Source organism: Vulpes lagopus, chromosome 6 (assembly GCF_018345385.1).
Source record: "Vulpes lagopus strain Blue_001 chromosome 6, ASM1834538v1, whole genome shotgun sequence".
Taxonomy (NCBI): Eukaryota; Metazoa; Chordata; class Mammalia; order Carnivora; family Canidae; genus Vulpes; species Vulpes lagopus.
Window position 1 is genome coordinate 29,817,217 of NC_054829.1, and position 20,673 is coordinate 29,837,889.

At 46.2% G+C, this 20,673-nt stretch overlaps 1 protein-coding gene across 5 annotated transcripts in view; it reads right to left on the reverse strand.

Annotated features, from left to right (window-relative positions):
• The window catches only part of SMOC1 (SPARC related modular calcium binding 1), a 154,778-nt gene extending 137,920 nt beyond the window's left edge, over positions 1-16,858 (reverse strand). For all 5 annotated transcript variants that reach the window (XM_041757908.1, XM_041757911.1, XM_041757910.1 and 2 more), the window contains exon 1: positions 16,577-16,858. In XM_041757908.1, coding sequence (XP_041613842.1) covers positions 16,577-16,675 — 99 coding nt within the window. In that variant the 5' untranslated portion in view covers positions 16,676-16,858. The remainder of the gene's footprint in view (positions 1-16,576) is intronic.
• Positions 16,859-20,673: the final 3,815 nt, after the last annotated feature.

Genomic DNA, 20,673 nt, shown 5'->3' on the forward strand with positions numbered 1-20,673 from the left:
AGTATAACTGATATGCTAAGAAGGAATGAAACAGAATTACATAAAATGCTCGACTGCAAGCACAAAAGTGGAAGACAAAAATAGGAACCAAAATATATGAACAAGGCATAGAAAACTATACAACTATGATACATACTGACCCAACTATACCGGTAATCACTTTAAGTATCAATGGTCCAAACATACCACTTTAAAATTATTTAGAAGGGAGAAAGATGGATAGGGTTGTCTAAGCCACCTTATCTGGAACTATCCCTCCAAGAAGCCGTGCAAACAGCCAGGAGTCTTCCTTTCTGAAATGCTGTCCTAAAAGCAGCAGGATGGGGTCTGGATCATACACAAGCTGTGCTGGGATTGGCTTACCAACCCAGGCCAAAGGTAAAGTGGCATCAGATTAGAGGAGGAGGAGCAGCAGAGAAATCAGGCACTGCTCCCCCCAGGTTTCTGGGGGCAGTGGCCTGGGGACCCGATCTGGGAACATCCTGGGCAGTCCACCCTGGGAAAAAGAAAACGAAGCAAGATTTCAGGAAGCAGAGTGTTGGCTAGAGGAGAAGACAGGGTCACACAGCACATGGAGAAAGATCACACCAAAAAGCATCTTTCCCTCCATGTAAGAGAGTCCTCCTGAGCAGATCCAGTTGAGAAAGTGGAGGAATTTGATTTCTCTCTCTCTCTTTCTCTCTCTCTCTCTCTCTCTCTCTCTCTCACACACACACACACACTCAAAACTAATTTCAGTTAAAACAAAAGGTAATAGAACCACAGATTAGAAATCTTCCACATATTGATGAGCTTTATAACTTTAATTCTGAGGGGGAAAACTAAGGGAAACAAAACAATTTGGGGTTCTTATATGAATCTCTCATATTTTCCTGTTATGCCCATTATTTTTATCCATAATTAACATTTACTGAGCAGCCTGCCATTATTTCTTTTTTTTAAATTTCTTTTTATTGTAGTTCAATTTGCCAACATATACATAGCACCCAGTGCTCATCCCGCCAAGTGCCCCCTCATGCCCGTCACCCAGTCACCCCCACCCCCCTGCCCACCTCCCTTCCCACCACCCCTTGTTTGTTTCCCAGAGTTAGGAGTCTCTCGTGTTCCATCACCCTCACTGATATTTCCCACTCATTTTCTCTCCTTTCCCTTTTTTTCCCTTTCACTTTTTTTATATTCCCCAAATGAAGGAGACCATATAATGTTTGTCCTTTTCTGATGGACTTATTTCACTCAGCATAATACCCTCCAGTTCCATCCATGTCGAAGCAAATGGTGGGTATTTGTCGTTTCTAATGGCTGAGTAATATTCCATTGTATACATAGACCATATCTTCTTTATTCATTCATCTTTCGATGGACACCGAGGCTCCTTCCACAGTTTGGCTATTGTGGACATTGCTGCTAGAAACATCGGGGTGCAGGTGTCCCGGCGTTTCATTGCATCTGTATTTTTGCGGTAAATCCCAGCAGTGCAATTGCTGGGTCGTAGGGCAGATCTATTTTTAACTCTTTGAGGAACCTCCACACAGTTTTTCAGAGTGGCTGTACCAACCTGCCATTATTTCATTTAAGCTCCACAAGGACCCAATGAGGTACGTAAAATCTTCAATTCACAGATGAAGGGGCTGAAATTCAGAGCTTAGTTAATCTGCGTAAGAACACATGGTGAGAAAGCACTAGAGCTAGGACGCAGGCCATTTTCTTTAGCCCTATGCTAGCTGCCTCTGGATGGGCAAGAAAGCAAACAGCTTGTCAGAAGGTTACGGCTCCATCTTCTCTCACCACCTAGCAATGATACGGGAGATGCATTTCATTCTCAAAGTAGCTGCAGCTTACTGGAAAGAAAAGCTAGAAACTAGGAATCAGCAGTAGATGGAGCCTAGGCTGTGGGTCCTTTCTTTTTCTAGGCCTCTCCCTGGATGGGAAGAAGGTATAACAACACACTACTATGAGAGGGTACATGATCCTCAAAGCCAAAGAGAAGTCAAGACAGATAGACATGATGCAGCCAGTTCTCTATTCAGCCCCTGCCTTCAGGCTGCCTGGGCCAGCACAGCCCTGGATCTGCCCTAAGGTTTTCAGAAGTCACTGCCAGACAGGCAAGGAGAAAATGCCCAACCAAGTGTCCTGGACACTTTCAAACTCTCTTTAACAAATACAAAGGGTTTCCACCTCAACCCTCAAACTGGATATTGATTTTAAAAAGGCTTCCCAGGAAAATATTGTACCAGGCATAAAACATGCCCCCTGTGCTCCAGACCATTTGCCATTTGATTCTGCATACGTCTGCACTGATTGCATTGCTTTTAACAAGCATTAAGAGTCTTACAGCAAGATCAACCTTGACTTCGTCAAACTGTATCAGTTCTGTCTCCTCTGCTGCATGTTCCTAACTGAAACTTTCAGCATTTGCAGAAATCAGGAATTCAACTCTTTTAGGAGCTAAAAAACCAGAACCCTATGAAATGGAAGGTACAAGAACAACAATGGTCAAGTGACAAGAATGGTGAAGATTTCACAATGTCCTGAGTTTGGGGCCACAAGTAAATTGGTGAATTGGCCTAAGGCAACTCAGAACTACAGTCCTCTACTAGAATTCAAGCTAGGTCCCCCTCCCCCCCTCCCTTGACAGAACCTTTGCCACTTTCCCACGTTCTCCAGGCCATCTTAAATGCAAAAGTCAGAAACCGAGCAAAGAGGGAAGAATCTGAATTCTGGCTCCGGCTCTGCCACTAGTTGGCTGTGTGGACTGGGGACAGGTCTTACCTTGGGCATAAAAGGAAGGCATGCCTGAGATTTCTTCCCACTGTGGGATTATGCCATCATGCTTATCTCATTTAAGGGGCCCTCCAGAATCATCCTCATCTGGCCTATTTATCCTACCTGGAAAAAGTCCAAATTTTTCCTGTGTTCCCATTTTCCTATCAGCTCTTAATTTCAGAACATCTGTGTTGGTAGTAACCTTGGGGGTCATTTAATCTCCCTTTAATAGAGGAAGGAACTGATCCCACAGTAACAGGAGAGCTCCCTCTTCACCAGGCTGTGGCTGTCAGTGTCCAGCAACACTTCTTACCTCATATCCCACCCCATCACTCTGCTGGTTACAAATGCTCCAAATGCCAACATGGACACTGTGCTTGTTGCCCTCATATCCCTTTCACTCCCCTATCTTGTGCAGCCATGTGGTCAGGGGAGGGAGGAAGCACAACCTGACCTCATGCTCCAGAAATGGATACCCTGTCTCCTACCCTGCCAGTGACTGCCCTAAGGAATCTAGAACTAAGTCACTCACAGCATGACACTCTCCTGGCCAAAGAAATTGGTTAAAATAATGGGCATTTGACCCAGTTTAAATTGATAGGCTAAAAGCTAAAGTTTTCTTACACTGTCTAGGAATGAAGGCCCTCTTCTGAAAGGCCTACTTCAAGTCAATTCTCTCTTCTGTATTCTAGAACGTAAGATATTTGGATAAGAAATACAGAATCAGGGACACCTGGGTGGCTCAGTGGTTGAGCATCTGTCTGCCTTTGGCTCAGGTCGTGATCCTGGGGTCCTGGGATCAAGTTCTGCGTTAGGCTCCCTAAGGGAGCCTGCTTCTTCCTCTGCCTGTGTCTCTGCCTCTCTCTGTGTCTCTCATGAATAAATAAATACAATCTTAAAAAAAAAAAAAAAGTACAAAATCATTGCAGCAATTCTGAATGAAATGCTAGGCTTGAAACTGAACAGACAACACAAAAGGCAGAGGGGAATGTTTGATGGTATAAATAAGATGCTGAATCAAACCAATCCTGAAACCCACCTTGTACCTTCCTTGGGTAAACCAGTTCAAAATGTGGTATCTGTTCTTATTATAAATTCCCAACTGATGTGTACATACCAAAGATTATACACAAAGCTGATCTACAATTACACTTTAAAGACCTTTTGATTAGCACTAGAGAGCAAAACCAGCTCATGCTCTTACTGCTTCCACTAGATTCTTCCAAGAAGATTCTCCTCCCTAGGCCAACCACCAAGAACTCAGAGCAGGTATCGCTCTTGGAGCTCTGCAATCACAACAGCCTCCCCATCAGGAGGCCACTTTTGAGAAGTAAACATTGGCAACTAAGTCCCTTTCCTCTGTCAGCAACACCAGAGACAAGAAAGATGGCAATGCCACACAAAATGTAGAAGCCCTTTTCAGTATAACCTGTTATTTGTTTCAAAATCATTGATAATTCCTAATAAACTAATGGATTCCCAAATGATGCTAATATGACAGGTGTTATGTGCTTCCTGGTGGAAGTACAGATCAACTCCCACAAAATATACTTGCTAAAAAAAAATCAAATCTGGGGGTAGATCAGTCAGTTAAGTGTCTGCCTTCACCTCAGGTCATGATCCCAGGATCCTGGGATCAAGCCCCGTGTCAGACTCCCTGCTCAGCTCGCTCGCTCTCTCGCTCTCTCTCTCTCTTTCTCAAATAAATAAATAAAATCTTTTTTTTTTTAAATATCAAATCTGAAAAAAAAATTAAATATCAAATCTGTATCTCACCAAGTCTCTAGATCCACCTCTCATTTTATAAGAAATATAAAGGATAGAGGAACATGTTACACAACACTATGGGAATGTAGTCAATAAAATCTAGTGCAGAAAACCCTGGAACAACCTGTTTATTAAAAAATAAATTACAAAGTAAAGTGGAGGTAGAGGGGAAACTCATAGATTCAAAGATATTTTAGATACAGATTAACCAATATGTGGACCTTATTTGGATCTTTTTTTCAAACTAACATAAAACCACAGCTAAGAGACAATCAGGGAAATCTGAATATTAATTGAATTATATTATACAGGTTTCCCCTGCTATCTCAGAGTACAGCCTTCCTATGAAACATCTCATAAGCAGAAAGCCATAAAGTGAAGAGGCAATTACCATTAACTTACTTAGAAAAATTTTTTAGCATTCCCAGACCCAATATATAACCTCTTGGGCTTTTCTGATACCTTAGGACACAGCTCGCTAATTGATGCACAAAAGAAATCGAGAGAAAGCACATGTGCTCACAGACACAGTTCAAAGTTCTGACGGCTTGAGGCTGAGATGCTGCTGAGTGTGGTTCCCTTGGAAGAAGACGCACCTACCTCTATAAGGGCTTGCTGCAAAGCAAACGCTGAATGCTATTTTTGCTTTCTTGCTCTCTTTTTGTAAAGGCAAAAATCCTCTCGAGATTTCTGTGGGTTAGTGAAAACTGGTACTATTCTAGGTCTTTCATAAAAGCAGAGTGGCCGAATGCCAACTTCTAAAACATGGGGAATACCTGTATTAAGCAATTATTAGTATTCTTTGGTTGTGATACGGTATTGTGGTTAGGTTTGTCTTTATCTTTTAGAGATCTATTTGAAAATATTTACAGTTGATAAAATATAATGTCTGAACTTGCAAAATAATCTGAAGAGGGGTGTGGGGATGGGTGAAAGAAACAAGGTTGGCTAGGAGTTATTCATTATTGAAGCTGTGTGAGGGTTCCACAGGAATTCGTTATACTACTCCCCTTTTTGTGTGTGTGTATTTGGAAGTTTTCATAATAAGGAAATGTTTTTTAAATGAATGGAACAGATCCAAAGATGAAGGAAAGTCTGAATGCTTTGCCAAAGTCCTAGTGTCTTTTCCAGAATAGCCTGCTTACCCAAAGTAACACTTTTTAATATAAATTTCCCCAAGTAATTCCTTTGATTGAATACTTTCAATTGACACATCTTCTTTCCAAATATCATTCACAATTTCTGAAATACAGGACAGGTGTTCTTTCCATAGGGTACATTAAAAAGTATAGTTCATAGAAAATATAAACTATCAAACATTAAATGGATAGCCAGTGTGGTGTATCTCACACTGTTTGTGCAACTTTAGAAACTTATTCATCTTATTTTCTACACCCTTAGCAGGCAAAGACCTTTCTCATCCTGATACCAAAGACAGAAACCATAATGACATATTAGATACATAAAGATGTAAAATTTAGTAGATTGAAACCACTGTCTTTTTATAGTGAAAGGCATTTGCCAGACATGATAGAAAAACAGATTAATATCCTTAGTATTAAAAAAAAAACAAAAACTCTTCTAAGTCAGCCAGTGAGGCAGGGGGAAAAAATTACCACACTTATTTTTTAAATTAGCAAAAAAAATCTGAACAGCTGATTCCTAAAAGAAAAAGAGGTTGGGGATCCCTGGGTGGCAGGGGATCCCTGGGTGGCTCAGCAGTTTGGCACCTGCCTTTGGCACAGGGCGCAATCCTGGAGACCCGGTATCGAGTCCCACATCGGGCTCCCTGCATGGAGCCTGCTTCTCCCTCTGCCTGTGTCTCTGCCTCTCTCTCTCTCTCTCTCTGTGTGTCTCTCATGAATAAATAAATAAAATCTTTAAAAAAAAAAAAAAAAAAAGAGGTAATGCAGAGGTGAGAGAAGGAGCCACACCTGCACCCAGCCCTGGGCTGGGAGGAGGCATGGCCTCAGGGCCTCAGGAGGGCTGGAGGAAGGTGGCCAGCAATGCAAGGAGGCAGGGGAGCTGTATGTTTGGCTGAATGGCTCTGAACATGTTCTTCTGGGGAAAGGAAACGTGTGATTAGCAGCACGGAGCAGACAGGGGAGCAGAGTACCCCGCAAAGAGGCATCACTTTTATTGTGTGCTCTTAAATTTTGTTGTGATGTATCCGAATGGATTTTTATCTTTTCTGGAAGATTTTATCATGTTTTATGTAAGTGCAAAATAGAATTTAAAAATCCAGGTATTCGCCGCCCATTTTATTTTTTGAAAAAATAAGTTCTTTTTTAAAAACTTGTTAAAGATTTTATTTGCTTATCTAACAGAGAGAGAGACAGAGAGAGAGAGAGACTGCGCACAAGCAGGGGGAGCTGCAGAGAGAGAGGGAGAAGCAGGCTTCCCGCTGAGCAGGGAGCCCAATATGGGACTTGATCCCAAGATCCCGGGATCACAACCTGAGCTGAAGGCAGATGCTTAACAGATTGAGCCACCCAGGTGCCTAGCCTCCTGCTTTAAAAACGTAAAACATTAGGGATCCAATGCAAGCTTTCCATGTCCCCTTCAGTGTGTCACTCACCCTCCTGCCTTCACATCTAAGTAACCACTAACCTGAGCTTTAGAGTTATTATTGCCCTTAATTTTCTCATGCATTCTTTACATATGATGCACTCCTAAACAATATATTGTTTTTGCATGCTTTCAACCTTTATATAAATAGCATAATGTATGTGTTCTTATACATTTTGCCTTGCTTCACCCAACATTTTGACTATAAAGTTGATCCATAAAAATGAGTACAGCTTTAGCCATTTTTGCTGCTGTGTAGTGTTCTACTTTTTGTATATACTATCATTCATATTTCTAGTCTCCTATTGATGAGCATTTACCTGATTTCCAATCTTGTTATTGCTACCAAACAATGTTGCTATCAATGCCCTTAAACATGTGTCTTGGCCCATATTTAAGTGTGTTTCTCTAGGGCATATACCAGAGTGAAAGTAAGAGGTCAATTTTACAAAGTGATCATGCTAATTTATATTCCCACCAGCAGCAGTAAGTACATTTTTATACTTATGTCCCGTGCTAAGGTTAATTGGAAACTCTCCTTTTAAAGCAGACTGAGTTCAAAACATGCTGAAGATGAGTAGGAGGCCTGGTCCTAATGGTGACTAAACCTGAAGATCAGCCTAACTCATGAGCACAGGCTGACTGAGATGTGAACTGAATCCAAGAGGACTCAGGCTGGATTGAGACAGGTTTGGGACTTTTTTCTTTAATCATGCATGTTTTAATCTTTATTATTGTCTTCTAAGATTAAAAAATGTTCATCGTAAATAAAATTAGTTTAGTAATTACTAAAACAAGGGGCACCTAGGTGGTGCAGTCAGTTATGCGTCTGCCTTTGGCTTCGGTCATGATCCCGGGGTCCTGTGATCAAGCCCCATGTCAGGTTCCTTGCTTGGCAGGGGGTCTGCTTCTCCCTCTGCCTACTCCCCACACCCACTTGTGTCCTCTCTCTTGCTTGCAGTATCTGTCAAATAAATAAAATTTTTAAAAAATAATAATTACTAAAGCACATCTCATAGAAATGGAGCATCCCCATGATAATCACCATTAACCACATGACTTATAATCCACCCAGTTTTTCTATACATAAACCAACATTTTTGTTTTGCACAAACTGGATCATATACTCTGATTTTCAGTTTATGGTTTGTTAGTTTTTTTAACTGTTCAATATATCTTCACAAGGAAAGACACAATCTACATTTATTGAAAGTTTTATTGTTCAACGAACATTTACTAAAGCACCTATTCTTGGGCAGGATAGAGTCTATAAAGAAAATTAAGTAACTCCACCATTAAGAGACTCCACTTTAAAAGGAAAGAAACCAATAGGTGTGGGTCATCATAATGGCCTCGATTATCAGGCACCATCTATGAGCCAGGCAATATACTGGACCCTTAATGAATGTGGTAAGCAGAAAAATGGCCCCTCAAAGATGTCCATGTCTTAATCCTAATAATGCCATGTTACATGGCAAGGAGGAATCAAGATTGCTAATCAGCTGACCAGGAGATAAGGAAAACATCTAGACTGATTGATTGATATAATCAATCACAAGAGTCCTTGTGGTATTTGTTACAGCAGGAAGAGGAAGCTAAGACACTCCACTTGCATCCTCCCCGCCATCCTGGACATAGAGGCTCGGACCTCCATTGGATAAATCAGGGAACTGAGGACCCATGGAGTTAAATTACTAGCCCAGGATCACAATGGCAAATCCAGGGTCAAACTTGGGCCCGTCTACCTCCAAAGTCTTTGGTGAGGCTGCCCCACCACCTTCCTGCATATGGTTGGAAGTGCACCACTGGGCAGATGGGGATGTGCACTGACACGGGGCTAAGCAAAGCACGGGGTGCAGGGAGAACTGTGCTTGGGGCCGGCCTGGGGGGACTGTGTGGAGCCATTCGAGCCCTTCAAATGATGGGCAGAATTTTGACAGACAGAGATGGGAAGGAAAAGAGAGGTTAGGAAATACAATGCAGTTTAGTACGGCCAAAATCTGGGGCCCGTAGTGGCATCCGGTGGGAGGTAGGGCTGAGCACTATGGCTAGAGACTAGTATTGCTCAAGGTGAAGTCCACTAGCTATATATGGCTCCTAACATTAAAATTTTAAATAACTGAAATCAACTTAATTAAAAATTCAGTTCCTTGGTTGCACTAATCACATTTAAAACTTTGACAGCCGGGGATCCCTGGATGGCTCAGTAGCTTGGTGCCTGCCTTCAGCCCAGGGCATGATCCTGGAGGCCCGGGATCGGGTCCCACATTGGACTCCCTGCATGGATGGAGCCTGCTCCTCCCTCTGCCTGTGTCTCTGCCTCTCTCTCTCTCTCTCTGTGCCTCTCATGAGGCACATGGATTAATAAAATCTTTAAAAAAAAAAAAAAAACTTTGACAGCCACGTGTGTCTAATATTGGACAGTGCAGATATAGAACATTGCCATCCCAGCAAAAAGGGCTGTGGGACAGGGCTGCTGACAAAGGGAAGTCACTGTGTTCAAGCTGGTCAGCAGCACCTGCATCCGAGGGAGCGGGGAGCAATCCGTGGACTTTCACAACACTCTCCACCTCACTTTCCTACCTATTATCTACTTCGGTGTCCTCTCCCCAGTTTTGCAGAGTTCTCCAGGAACAGATACACAATAAACAACCACCAAAAATACTTAAAGCTCCCAGCACTGTCCTAGAGATGCTTCCCTAGTCCTAAAAATGAACTATTCTGGGAAGTAGGTCCAGTTTTTCCCCATTGTCAATACTTAAAAAGAGAGGGGGCACCTGGGTGGCTCAGTAGTTGAGCATCTGCTTTGATTCAGGTTGTGATTCCAGGGGCCTGGGATCAAGTCCCGCATGGGGCTTCCCCACAGGGAGCCTGCTTCTCCCCCTCCCTATGTCTCAGCCATTCTCTCTGTCTCTCATGAATAAATAAATAAAATCTTTAAAAAAAAAAAAAAAAAGGGAAGAACATTCAGCCCTTATCTGAATCAGATCCATGCTGCCCTGTGAAATGGTTTCTAAAAAGGAAGGGCAGAGTCGCTCATATTTGTATAGTATTTGTCGGGTTTCAGAGCATCTGCTGCATTGTCTCCTGGAACCTCACTGATTACTGTCTTCCCAGAGGAGGTGAGGGGGGTTGGGGGGAGGGCTGGACTGAAGCTCCAGCTCCCCTGAGCAGCCTTTCCCCTCTCAGCAGAGGCTGCCCCCACTCTGGCTCCGAAAAAAGGAGGCTGAAATCAATGTCTGGGAAGTACGCAGGGCTCCACACCTAACAAGCTTAGATTTCTGCCAAAGGTAAGATTATTTTGTGATCTAGCAATTGAGTTTAGAATGATGTCAGATGCAAAGGGAAATCCAATTAATTGCTATAATGACCCATGTTGCTTTGGGGTCTTTATAGGGCTGTTGGGAGTGTTCTCAGAGATCCAATTCTCCTATCCCCCCGCTGACGCTGGATGCGTGCAGAGCACATATGTACAATGCTAACCCTGTTTGGCAGCCTCGCAAGCAGCTCCGATCGATTTCTCATCCGCAACTCAACCCTTGTCCTCTCCCAAACAGCTCCGCGGTGACAAACGAGGAAGGAGGGGGCCTCCGCACGGACATCCCCCCCACGGCCAGCAATGCCAAGAACTTGGCTGCTTAAACAATAGATCTCTATGTGGTGGGGAGAGAAAGGGTGCCCTGTACCTGCTAAGCAAGGCTATGCTCCCTTCCCCCAGGCTCTGCCAGGGGGGTGAGGGAAGAGGCCAGAATGAAGACAGGCATCAAACCAGAAACACTCCCTTGTCCCCCTGCCCCCCACCCCCTCAACGGGCAAGGAAGGCCTCTGACCCAAGCATCAGCTAGTGAACTTTTCTACTCTGTGGGGCTGCGACTCAGATGTACAGAGTTGATCCCCCTGAGCAAGGGAGAGGGAAGACTGCCCACTGCCGACTCAGCCTTACAAATGAGCCCTTTGGCCAGCTGATGTAGATATTTATGCCAGGGCCCGGGCCTGCTCTGGATGTAAGCAGCCAAGAATTGAAACAAAAGCCAATAATCACTCCCCAACGTGGTATTTTTAGGTAGGGCCACATGCACATCTGGAAGAGGGGGAGCAAAAGGAAGCAAGACAGGAGTCCCTACTCTGGGAACTTTTGTTCATCTGACTATGGATGCCAAGAATTAAATTAATCAAACTTTGGTGCATGACACTCAACACCGGTCTATGCAGAGCCCACTTTCATTTTTTCCTCTAATCAGCCACTAATCTTTACTAATGGACAGATACTTTCAAACCCATCCTTCTCTCCCCCAAGAGGTAAAGTATTGACACTGACTTACACTCACCATATGGCTTATCCCACCATGTGGTTCCAACTGCCTGCTCTCCAGTAACTTCACCCTAAATCCTGTGTCTGGCATTACCTTGCTCTTCCTTTCCTAGAGCATTATTATAGCTATACATATCCCTAGAAGATATTTTCTTTAATTTTAGCTCTTTTTAAATTTAGAAAAGATGATACGCTCCATCTTTTGGTGTATTTCTTTTACTTAATATTTTTGCATGTCACTGTTGTTTACTTGTTCTGCTGAGTAGAATTCTCCACTGTATGAATACATCAACTAATCTGCCCTCCAACTAGTAGCTTTTCCAGGCTTGTAGTATTGTGAACATGGTTCCTTAGGTCTCCTTCTGGACTTGAGTTTCTCTTGGGCATATGTACCTAAGAGTGGAATTGCTGGGCCATAAGAAATGTGACTTTCAACTTTGAGAGATAATGAGATAATATCAAAGTATTTTCCATTTGGGGTGCCTGGGTGGCTCAGTCAGTTAAACATCTGTCTTCGGCACAGGTACTGATCCTGGAGTCCAAGGATCAAGCCCCATATCAGGCTCTCTGCTCAGCAGGAAGTCTGCTTATCCCTCTCCCTCTGCTCCTCCCCTCACCCCACTCCTGCTCACTCTCTCTCAAATAAATAAATAAAATCTTTCTTTAAAAAAAATGGTGGGGGGGATCCCTGGGTGGCTCAGCAGTTTGGTGCCTGCCTTTGGCCCAGGGCGTGATCCTGGAGTCCCGGGATCGAATCCCACGTCAGGCTCCCAGCATGGAGCCTGCTTCTCCCTCTGCCTGTGTCTCTGCCTCTCTCTCTCTCTCTCTCTCTCTCTCTCTATCATAAGTAAATAAATAAATCTTAAAAAAAAAAAAAACATTTTTTTAAAAAGCATTTTCCATTTGATAGAATATCCTACAGTTTCTTTTTTTTAAGATTTTATTTATTTATTCATGAGAAACACAGAGAGGAGAGAGAGAGAGAGAGAGAGAGAGAGAGTCAGAGACACAGGCAGAGGGAGAAGCAGACTCATGCAGGGAGCCCGATGTGCGACTTGATCCCAGGTCTCCAGGATCATGCCCTGAGCTAAAGGCAGCACTAAACCGCTGAGCCACCTGGGCTGCCCTTTCCTACAGTTTCTAAGATGATTATTTCTTCTTCCTGTCCTCAGTTTCATTCCTTTAAATTTCACATGTCAGTTCTATCAAAATGTTTAAACCAAGTTCTTTGCCTAACACCTGAGTAGCATTTCATATAAATCCCACAGGTAATAAGAAGGGTGTCTGTGCAGACACAAAGACCCACCCCAGTCCAGACATTGAGGCAGACTAGTCAAAAGGAAAGGAACTGTCTAGAAGCTGCTTCACATTTGAGAAATGCAAAATAGAAACAGGGATTAGGATAGAGCCACAGCCTGTTCCCCATCCAAGTTTGCTTACTCCGTCCTTCCTCCTCCAAGCCTCCCATAACCACCACACATACTAATTTTTAAACAAAGAACAAAAGCCTAAAAATGGGGGGAAATTATTTGTGAAGTGACCAGTTTCAGGTTTAAATGAGAGCAAGGGGTCTAGCTTGGACATCACTGTAGAGTCTGATTCATTTCAGTAAACATTTACAGAACGGTTTGCATTTTGACCTAGCACACTGACAAATAAGATCTCTATTCTGCCCTCAAGGGAGTGTGAGTTTGTTCTTTCACAAGACAGGGTTGTTTGTGATGTGCCAAGCAAGCAAGTTAGTGCCGAAAAGGTGGATATGCTGGCCTGATCTCGAGATGCTCATCATAGGAGGATCAGCAAAAGTTGGAACACAAGTGAACCAGATACAGGAGTTGGTTGATTCTCACCAAAAGGGTGTTCTGCAGGAAAGTTCCTGGAGAGTAATGCAGGAGCTGAGTTCTGAAGAGCAAACGAAGCCAGTGAGAGGAGAGAGAACAAATAAAGAATATATATAAAACAAGAAACCAAATTCTTTACTCAGACTTCTTGACCTTCCCATTTTCTCCTATTTTCAAACTTGTTAAATCTATTTCCTGCCTCCAGTCGTGCTAAAGCACTAAGAAAAGTGGAACCCGTGGAAGGCTGTTCAACATGCACCGTCTCACTGGTTTTCCATAAACAACAACAAAGTCCATCCCCACCAGGCGCCTGGCCCTGTGCTGAGCCCTGGGGATGTGCTAGTAGATGGGTCCTGTTCCCGGAGTCACCCAGCTCCTGGGCTTCCAGGGCAGCAGAGAATTAGACAAAGACAGGCAGTTGACTTGGCCTGACCATCAGCCAGACTCCATCAGCCTGGGAGAGCCCCTCCCCCACCCCATCCTCCCCTGAAACATTTTCAGTAAATTGTACAGGATTAAAGAAATGGCTGCCTCGTCGGTAATTAAAAGGATCCTGACCAGCGTCCCAGGTAGCCAAGTGGCTGCTCAGAACTCAGAGACCAAAAAATCAGGTGCTTCCTACATAATAGCCTCCAATCTGATACTTGATAGCTGTTGGTTTCCAGAGTCAAACAAATGTCAGGAATTTTATGAAGGCAGGAAGCAAATAAGGGAGCAAGGATTGGGGTCTAGGCCTCGGGGGAGCTCAATTAGTGAGCCAGATAAAATTAAACCAAAAGGGCATGCTCTCGGTTTCCTAGAAAGCCAGCTGGAAAAGATGCCAGTCCTTAAACCTCTGTCACTCAAAAGATTAACAGAAGAGACCTAGGGGTGCCCAAGGGAATACTGCAACAAGCCAGATGTTTCTGCTCCTCCTCTGACGCGGCCACTGGCAACCAGAGCCACACTTCTCAGGCCACCAAGAAGCCGCAGAAAAGAGCCAGACTCTTTGGAGGTAGGTTGAGACTCAAAGACATCACCTTTTAGTGACTCAGACACCAAAACATATTATCAGTGCTTTCTTACAGACTCCCCTGATGCACCCAGGTTCAGCACTGTCTCACTGAGCCATCTCTGCCTCTAACAGAGGCAGTGGGGGGGGGGGGGGTTAAGGGGGATGAACAGTCCCTGCAGCTGCTTGGTGGCAGGGAAAGCACACCACCTGTAAATCTATATAAACTGAGATTTGGCTCCCAAAGCTCCATATGCACGGAGAGTGTTTCAAGCAAGCCAGTTGGATTCCCGGAGTCTCACTTGCAAAATGGCACTAAAAAGAAGACCCCCCTCCTTGTTCTTCTAAGCATAAGGGATCGAGGAAAGTGCCTAGTCCCCGTGTTCCTGAATGGCAGCTCTTAATGTGGCCTATACATGCACCCAAGTAACCACACACTCAAGACAACAGCTTCCCCTTGGTGCTTTTTAAACGTGTGTGTGTGTGTGAGAGAGAGACAGACAGACAGACAGACAGACAGACGGACAGAGACAGAATGCAGCTGGGATCCACATAAACCTATTGACAGTTCCTGTTTTGTTTCATCATGTCTATCAAATTATTAAACTAAAGAAGCTGGAGGGAAACCTAACCAATGTCCCCATTTTTCCCTGGAGCCCCTAGCGTTCCTCCAAAAGTTGCTTCCTCCAATTTCAGGAGGCAGAGAAGGAAAGCCATATGGCTTGAGATGCTAGACATGCCCAGCAGCAAGCGAGCCCCCTACCATTTGTCTCCAGGCCTCTCCTGTGGGCGGGCATCCAGATTTCAGTCGGGGTGCTCTGGTCTGCGTCTGTGTCTTGACTGTTCCTAATTATTGGAGGGAACGCTGTGGCTCTCCTGACCTCGGAGTTTAAGAGCTGCGAGTCCTAATATCAAACCAAGCAGCTTCATTTAAAAGCCATCCTCATCTGCATCCATAAAAGTCCCTCCCGGAGCCCACGCCTGCCCCAGCTTCGGAACGCCTGCTGTCGAGGATTTACGACACGCCCTGGATCTAATCTGCAGCACCTTAACTGCTCCAGTGGCACATCTGGTCATAAAAGCAAAGGCCGGCACAACACGGGGACAAACACTTTTCTTTCCTAAGTGGCTGCAAATCTGATCTCACGGTGATAGCGGGGCTCCCACGTCAGCAGCCAGCATCTGGGCAGTCATTAAGACTCATCAACCTTTGCAAGGCTTTTCCCCCACACACAACAGCTATAAAGATGATTTCGCATATAACAAGAGCTACGAATAAAGAACCTGTGATCTGAACAGGTGGCAATGGGGCTAGGCCCAGAGATATCCAGGAAAAGCCCAGGTTGGTTAAGGAGCCAATCTTGTTTGCACAAAGATCCCAGCTGCTTCCACCCGGACTCTCAGGCTGCCAGTTGGGGCAAGCAGCTATCCTGAGAGACTGCCCTGACATAAGCTGATTCTTGGCCAGAGATCGTCTGGATTAAGTTTGGTCAAATGAACCACCAGGTGGTTTAAGAGCACATTTTTTTAAGGCAGCGGAATCCTTCAAGTAGACCAATGCTGGTGGTGGGGGGGAACAATAACCTAGACCAGAAAGGAACACAATGCCTTCAGTTCCAGGCGAGTTTACAATGCTCTGGACAGCCTGTCCTGTGCACAGAATTGGCACGTTTCAGATGGCTCGGAAACTCCAATCAGACCAAGGTTCAACAAGTAGTTCAACCTCCCAGCCCCGGAGCCAGGGGTGGGGACTCCTGAACACTGCGCAGCTCCGCTCCACAGCCCCCCACCTCCACCCCTCCTCCGGGGCTGTGCCCAGGAGAGAGCATTAAAATTATCTGCTGTGGGTTTTACGAGCAGCGATCGCTTTGTAAAACAACAGCAACACAAGGTCCTTGCGTGGCTCTCGGGTAACCTAAAACTCTGGAGGCAGAGCTGCCCCCGCCGCCCGCCAAGGACGCCAGCGCACGGGACCCGGCCCCGGACCCGGCCCCGGACCGACCGGGCGCAGCGTGAGACCGCAGGGCAGCGAGCCTCTGTCGGACGCGGGAGGCACCCGCTCACAGCAAAAATGCCCCGGGAGACCATACGGGGGCAGAAAACCCAACAGTGACAGTTCGGGGGGGGGGAGGGGGGGAGGCGCTGCAAGAAAGGATGGGGGTGGAGGGGGGGACGAGAGAAATGTTGATTGGCCCAGAAGCCCGAGGGGACTGGATGGTAGGTGCTGGGGGCCGAGGTCCGACACCTCCCTTTCTCTGCCACCCCCGCCCCCAGGTGTGGGCAGGCGACTCGGCCTCCCTCCGCAGGTGGGCGCGCGGCCGGGGGCGCACTTACCCTGGGGCCCGTGGTGCGGTGGCCGCCGGCTGGGGACAGCTGCACCAACACGAGCAGCAAGTGGGGCGTGAGCAGGCGGGCGCAGCGCGCGGGCAGCATGGTGCCAGGCGGGCCGGGCGGCCGGCTGCGGCGGGCGGCGGGCGGCGGGCGGCGGGCGGCGGGGCTGCCTCGGAGCGCGCGGTCATGAACCGCCCGGGAGGCCGCTGGAGCGCGAGCGTGTGCTCTGCGCGCGGCGCGCGGCTCGGCAGGGCCGCGGCGGCAGCAGGTTGGACGCCAGAGCCCGGGCCATGGGAATTCCCGTTATAAACCCCCGGGGGGGCGGGGCGGAGCCGGGCGGCCCTGACTGACGCGCCGACGGGCCCGTAGCAACCGACCCTCCGGCAGGTGAGAGCCAATGGGAGAGCGGAAAGAGGGGCGGCTCGCGGTCACCCCCACCGAGCAGCGGCCCCCGCTCGGGACCGCGGGGAACTGTCTCGTGGCCCTTCTGTCGGAGGAAGCCTCGGAGAGCTCCAGCAGCCCTAACGCCCCGAATGCCCACAGGGCGACAAATCGTGCCTTGAGAGCATGTGCCACTCTCCACAGAAGTCCACAAGTTGTCACAACAGTCCTGTAAAATAAACGGGGAAAATACTCCTGGCCCCGTTCTTCTGATGAGGATCTTAGGGCGCAGAGGAGCTGAGAAATCTGCTTCCCCGCAGCATGGACACCATGAGCAATTGAGAAGGTGACCCCCAAGGGCAGGCCGTGCCTGGCATTGGGAGTGGAGGGTGGGTGCATTCACTTCTTCCAAAGAGGCTTCCAGCGCGTGACAACCCAAGCCCTTCAGCACAGGAGGAGATAGGATGATGTCCTAGGCATCTGCCTGCCGGCGAGGGCCTCTGCAGACATGGGGCAATGCCCACCTGTGGCCCTGCGGCAGGTATAGGATTGGCATCCAGGCATCCTAGCTGCCTGCCTTGGACTGAAGGGCCAACGGGCAGAGACTCTGGGGCCTAGGAGTTCTGGGAGAGGAAGTCAGAGGGGACCTAATCTCCTATTGGGGAAGTGGAAGAAAAAAATATTGATGAGAGGGGTAGTCTATGGTAGCAAAGGTCCCCCACTCGTTCAGAGAGGGGAGAAGAGACCTCTCCCGGGTGTTCAACCCACTTGGAGGTGATAGTGTAACAAAAGGTACAGCCAGATATCAGAGGGCTCTGCCCAGGGTGGTCTCCAAAACACCATCTTGAGAATGGTCACCGCTATATCACACCAGCTCCTGGACTGGAGCAAGATGATCCACTGCATTCAACCCAAGAGAACCATGGCTTCTCTTTTTATGTAGAGTCCAATCCTTAGTGTTTACTTCCATTGGTATGGACCACTCACTTCACAAGGAAGGAATCCTTTCTCCAACCAGACTGGAAGCAGCAGTAGTGCTTAATTCCTACCCCCCTGTCTGTGCCTGAAAGGTCCTAACAAAGGTTAGCTCTGCTCCCTTATGCCTTCTCTCCTGGGCTGTGTGAACATGCTTCCCACCCAATTCCTACTTCCAGTTTTGCCCACCCCCCTTGCCCCATCCAGACTCTACCATACATCCTTCTAAAGAGCAAAACTGAATATCCAGCTCCCTACTTAATAGACTTAAAGTCTCCCCAGTGCCTCTGATAAAAGAGCCCAGACTGGATGCTTGAACAATAACAAAGTACTTGCAGTTCTCCAAACAAAAACAAAGACCACCTTCAAGAGAACTTCCTATCTTCCTCTGCTGAGAAGTAACACAGCAGTCAGACATGCTTTCTGGAGCTAGACAGGATGGGTTCAAATCCTGGGTCTGCCACCTAGTGGCATAACCTTGCACAAGTCACTTTACTTGTCTGGGATCCAGTCTTCCCCTCTGTAAAATGGGGATAAAAAGTCTCTACTTCATGAGTTGTCAGGATTAAATGAGATGGTTAAGTTAGAAATATCACATTTAGCATAAGAAGGGGGCAAGACCAATGCCTCATCTCATTTTCATCCTCAGAACAATCCTGTGAAATAGAGAGGCAGACCCAACTTTACAGGTAAGTAAACGGATACGCCATGAGATTGTCACTTCCTTGCCTCATTTGGCTGGCAAGTGACGCCTGAGATTCAAGGCCAGGTTTTCAGATTCTAATTCTGCCTCTGTCGTGTGATGACTACAGTGTCCAGTCTCAAATGCCGTAGGGTTAGATGCTTCCTGTGTGCTGCACTGGGAATTTCTGCAGCGACCTGCAAAAGAACTGAGACTCCGGAGCTTCACTGAGGCTCAGGGGAAGAGCATGGAAACAGCCCCCTATGACCTGGCATCCTGGAAATTCGCCCAGCTGGATTTGTGATACCTTGTCCAGTCCTACCATGCCTCATATGGCACTTATATCAATTTCTGTGTGCCCATGTGTTCACCCACCAGGGGTGGGCAGGATGGAAATGTTATCATCAGGCTCAGCACATTGACAGGTTTGTCCCGACTCCACCACCTGGCCACGTGCACATCATCAAGCTGGTCAACTACTTTCTGTTGCTGGAATTATTGAGAAATCTGTTGGAGTCAGTAAATATGCTTGCGATGGCCCCCCAGTATCTGGCAGCTCAGCGCACCCAGGGAAAAGGCATTGCAATCGTCCTTTCCATCCATAACACCGCATGCTGCTTTCCAGCCAGAAAGCCGATTTCCAAGTGGCTGCTGGTCCAAAAGTCTACATTTTCTGGATTTCGACCATGTAGCTTAGTTTAAAATATGAGCAACTGCTTTCCAGTTACTTTGCTCAGCAAGTATTTTCTTTCCCTCTGGTTGGCATGCAGGGCCTGTCGTAACCATGGCCATCATTCAAATGATGCATTTTCTTCTCCTGACTCCTCCCAACCCCAGAGAAGGTTAGAAATTCCAGAGAACTACTAGTCCCAAACAGTGTCTCTCTGCCAGGCTCAATCTTCTGATCCAAGCAAAAAGTGAAATTGACAAGTTCCTTCTTTCCCTGGAGGCCAGGCTTATGGTCCAAAAATAAATCTGCTATTCTGGCATCTGGTCTGTCCAGTTTCAGCCATACTCCTTGTCCTGTGGGACTTCTATTTGCAAGGGGATATTTCAGTAGAAGAAAAATAATACTTTATATCCCCTATTGAGGCCTGAGGGCCTCAAATATTTAGTATTAACTAGGAATGCCCGTTTTAAGAGTATCTGTTTCTGTATAAGCCAGAGGAGTCCTGCGTTGTCTCACATCCCAAATAGAACCTTCCCATTTATTTTAACAAGCACTTTAGTGCATCTCCTTCAGTGCCCAGCACAATGCTCACTATTATGAGGAATCTTTGGATGCACACCTTGCCCTCTGATCGATTACAATTTAATTTAAGATACGAAGCAGACAGATCCATGGAGACCATATTTAAAAGCAATATGTTCTGAGACTCAGCAAGGACCCACTATAGACCTAAGGACCTGGGAAGGCCTCATAAAGAAGGTAGATCTTGAATGTGGCTTTGGAGAAAAGTCTTTCTAGAATATAAAATACCATGATTTATGTTTCCTTCACTTGTGATAACAGCTACCGACAGAAAAAGGTGAGTTGTGTCCAAGGTCCTGGATTCTTTTCAAATATACTGGAAGCACTCAGAAGCCTGGGATACCAAGAATCTTGGGTTAAAAAAAAAAAAGGAAAATATGTGAGGTGTGAGGTGATGGATATGTTAATTAAGTGAATGGGAAAAGCCTTTCATAATGTATACAGATATCAGCATGTTGTGCACTTCAAATATCTTACGATTTTATTTGTCAATTATACCTCAATGAAGCTGAAAAAAATAGGCATGTCAAAAATATTAGCGGGACTTGAATGATTTAGAACCTTGTTTCTCTCTTTTGTACAGAAACTCTCTTCAAAGTCAAGGGTAGCTCCCTCTAACCCAGGCTTCTTCCAGTATCACTCTGTCATTTTTTTTTTTTTTTTAAAGATTGACTTATTGATTTGAGAGAGAGCGTGCAAGCAGGGGGAAGGGCAGAGGGAGAGAAAGGAGAGAAAGAGAAGCAGATTCCCCACTGAGCACAGGGCCTGACAGGGGGCTCAATCCCACCAACCAGAGCCTGACCAATCTGG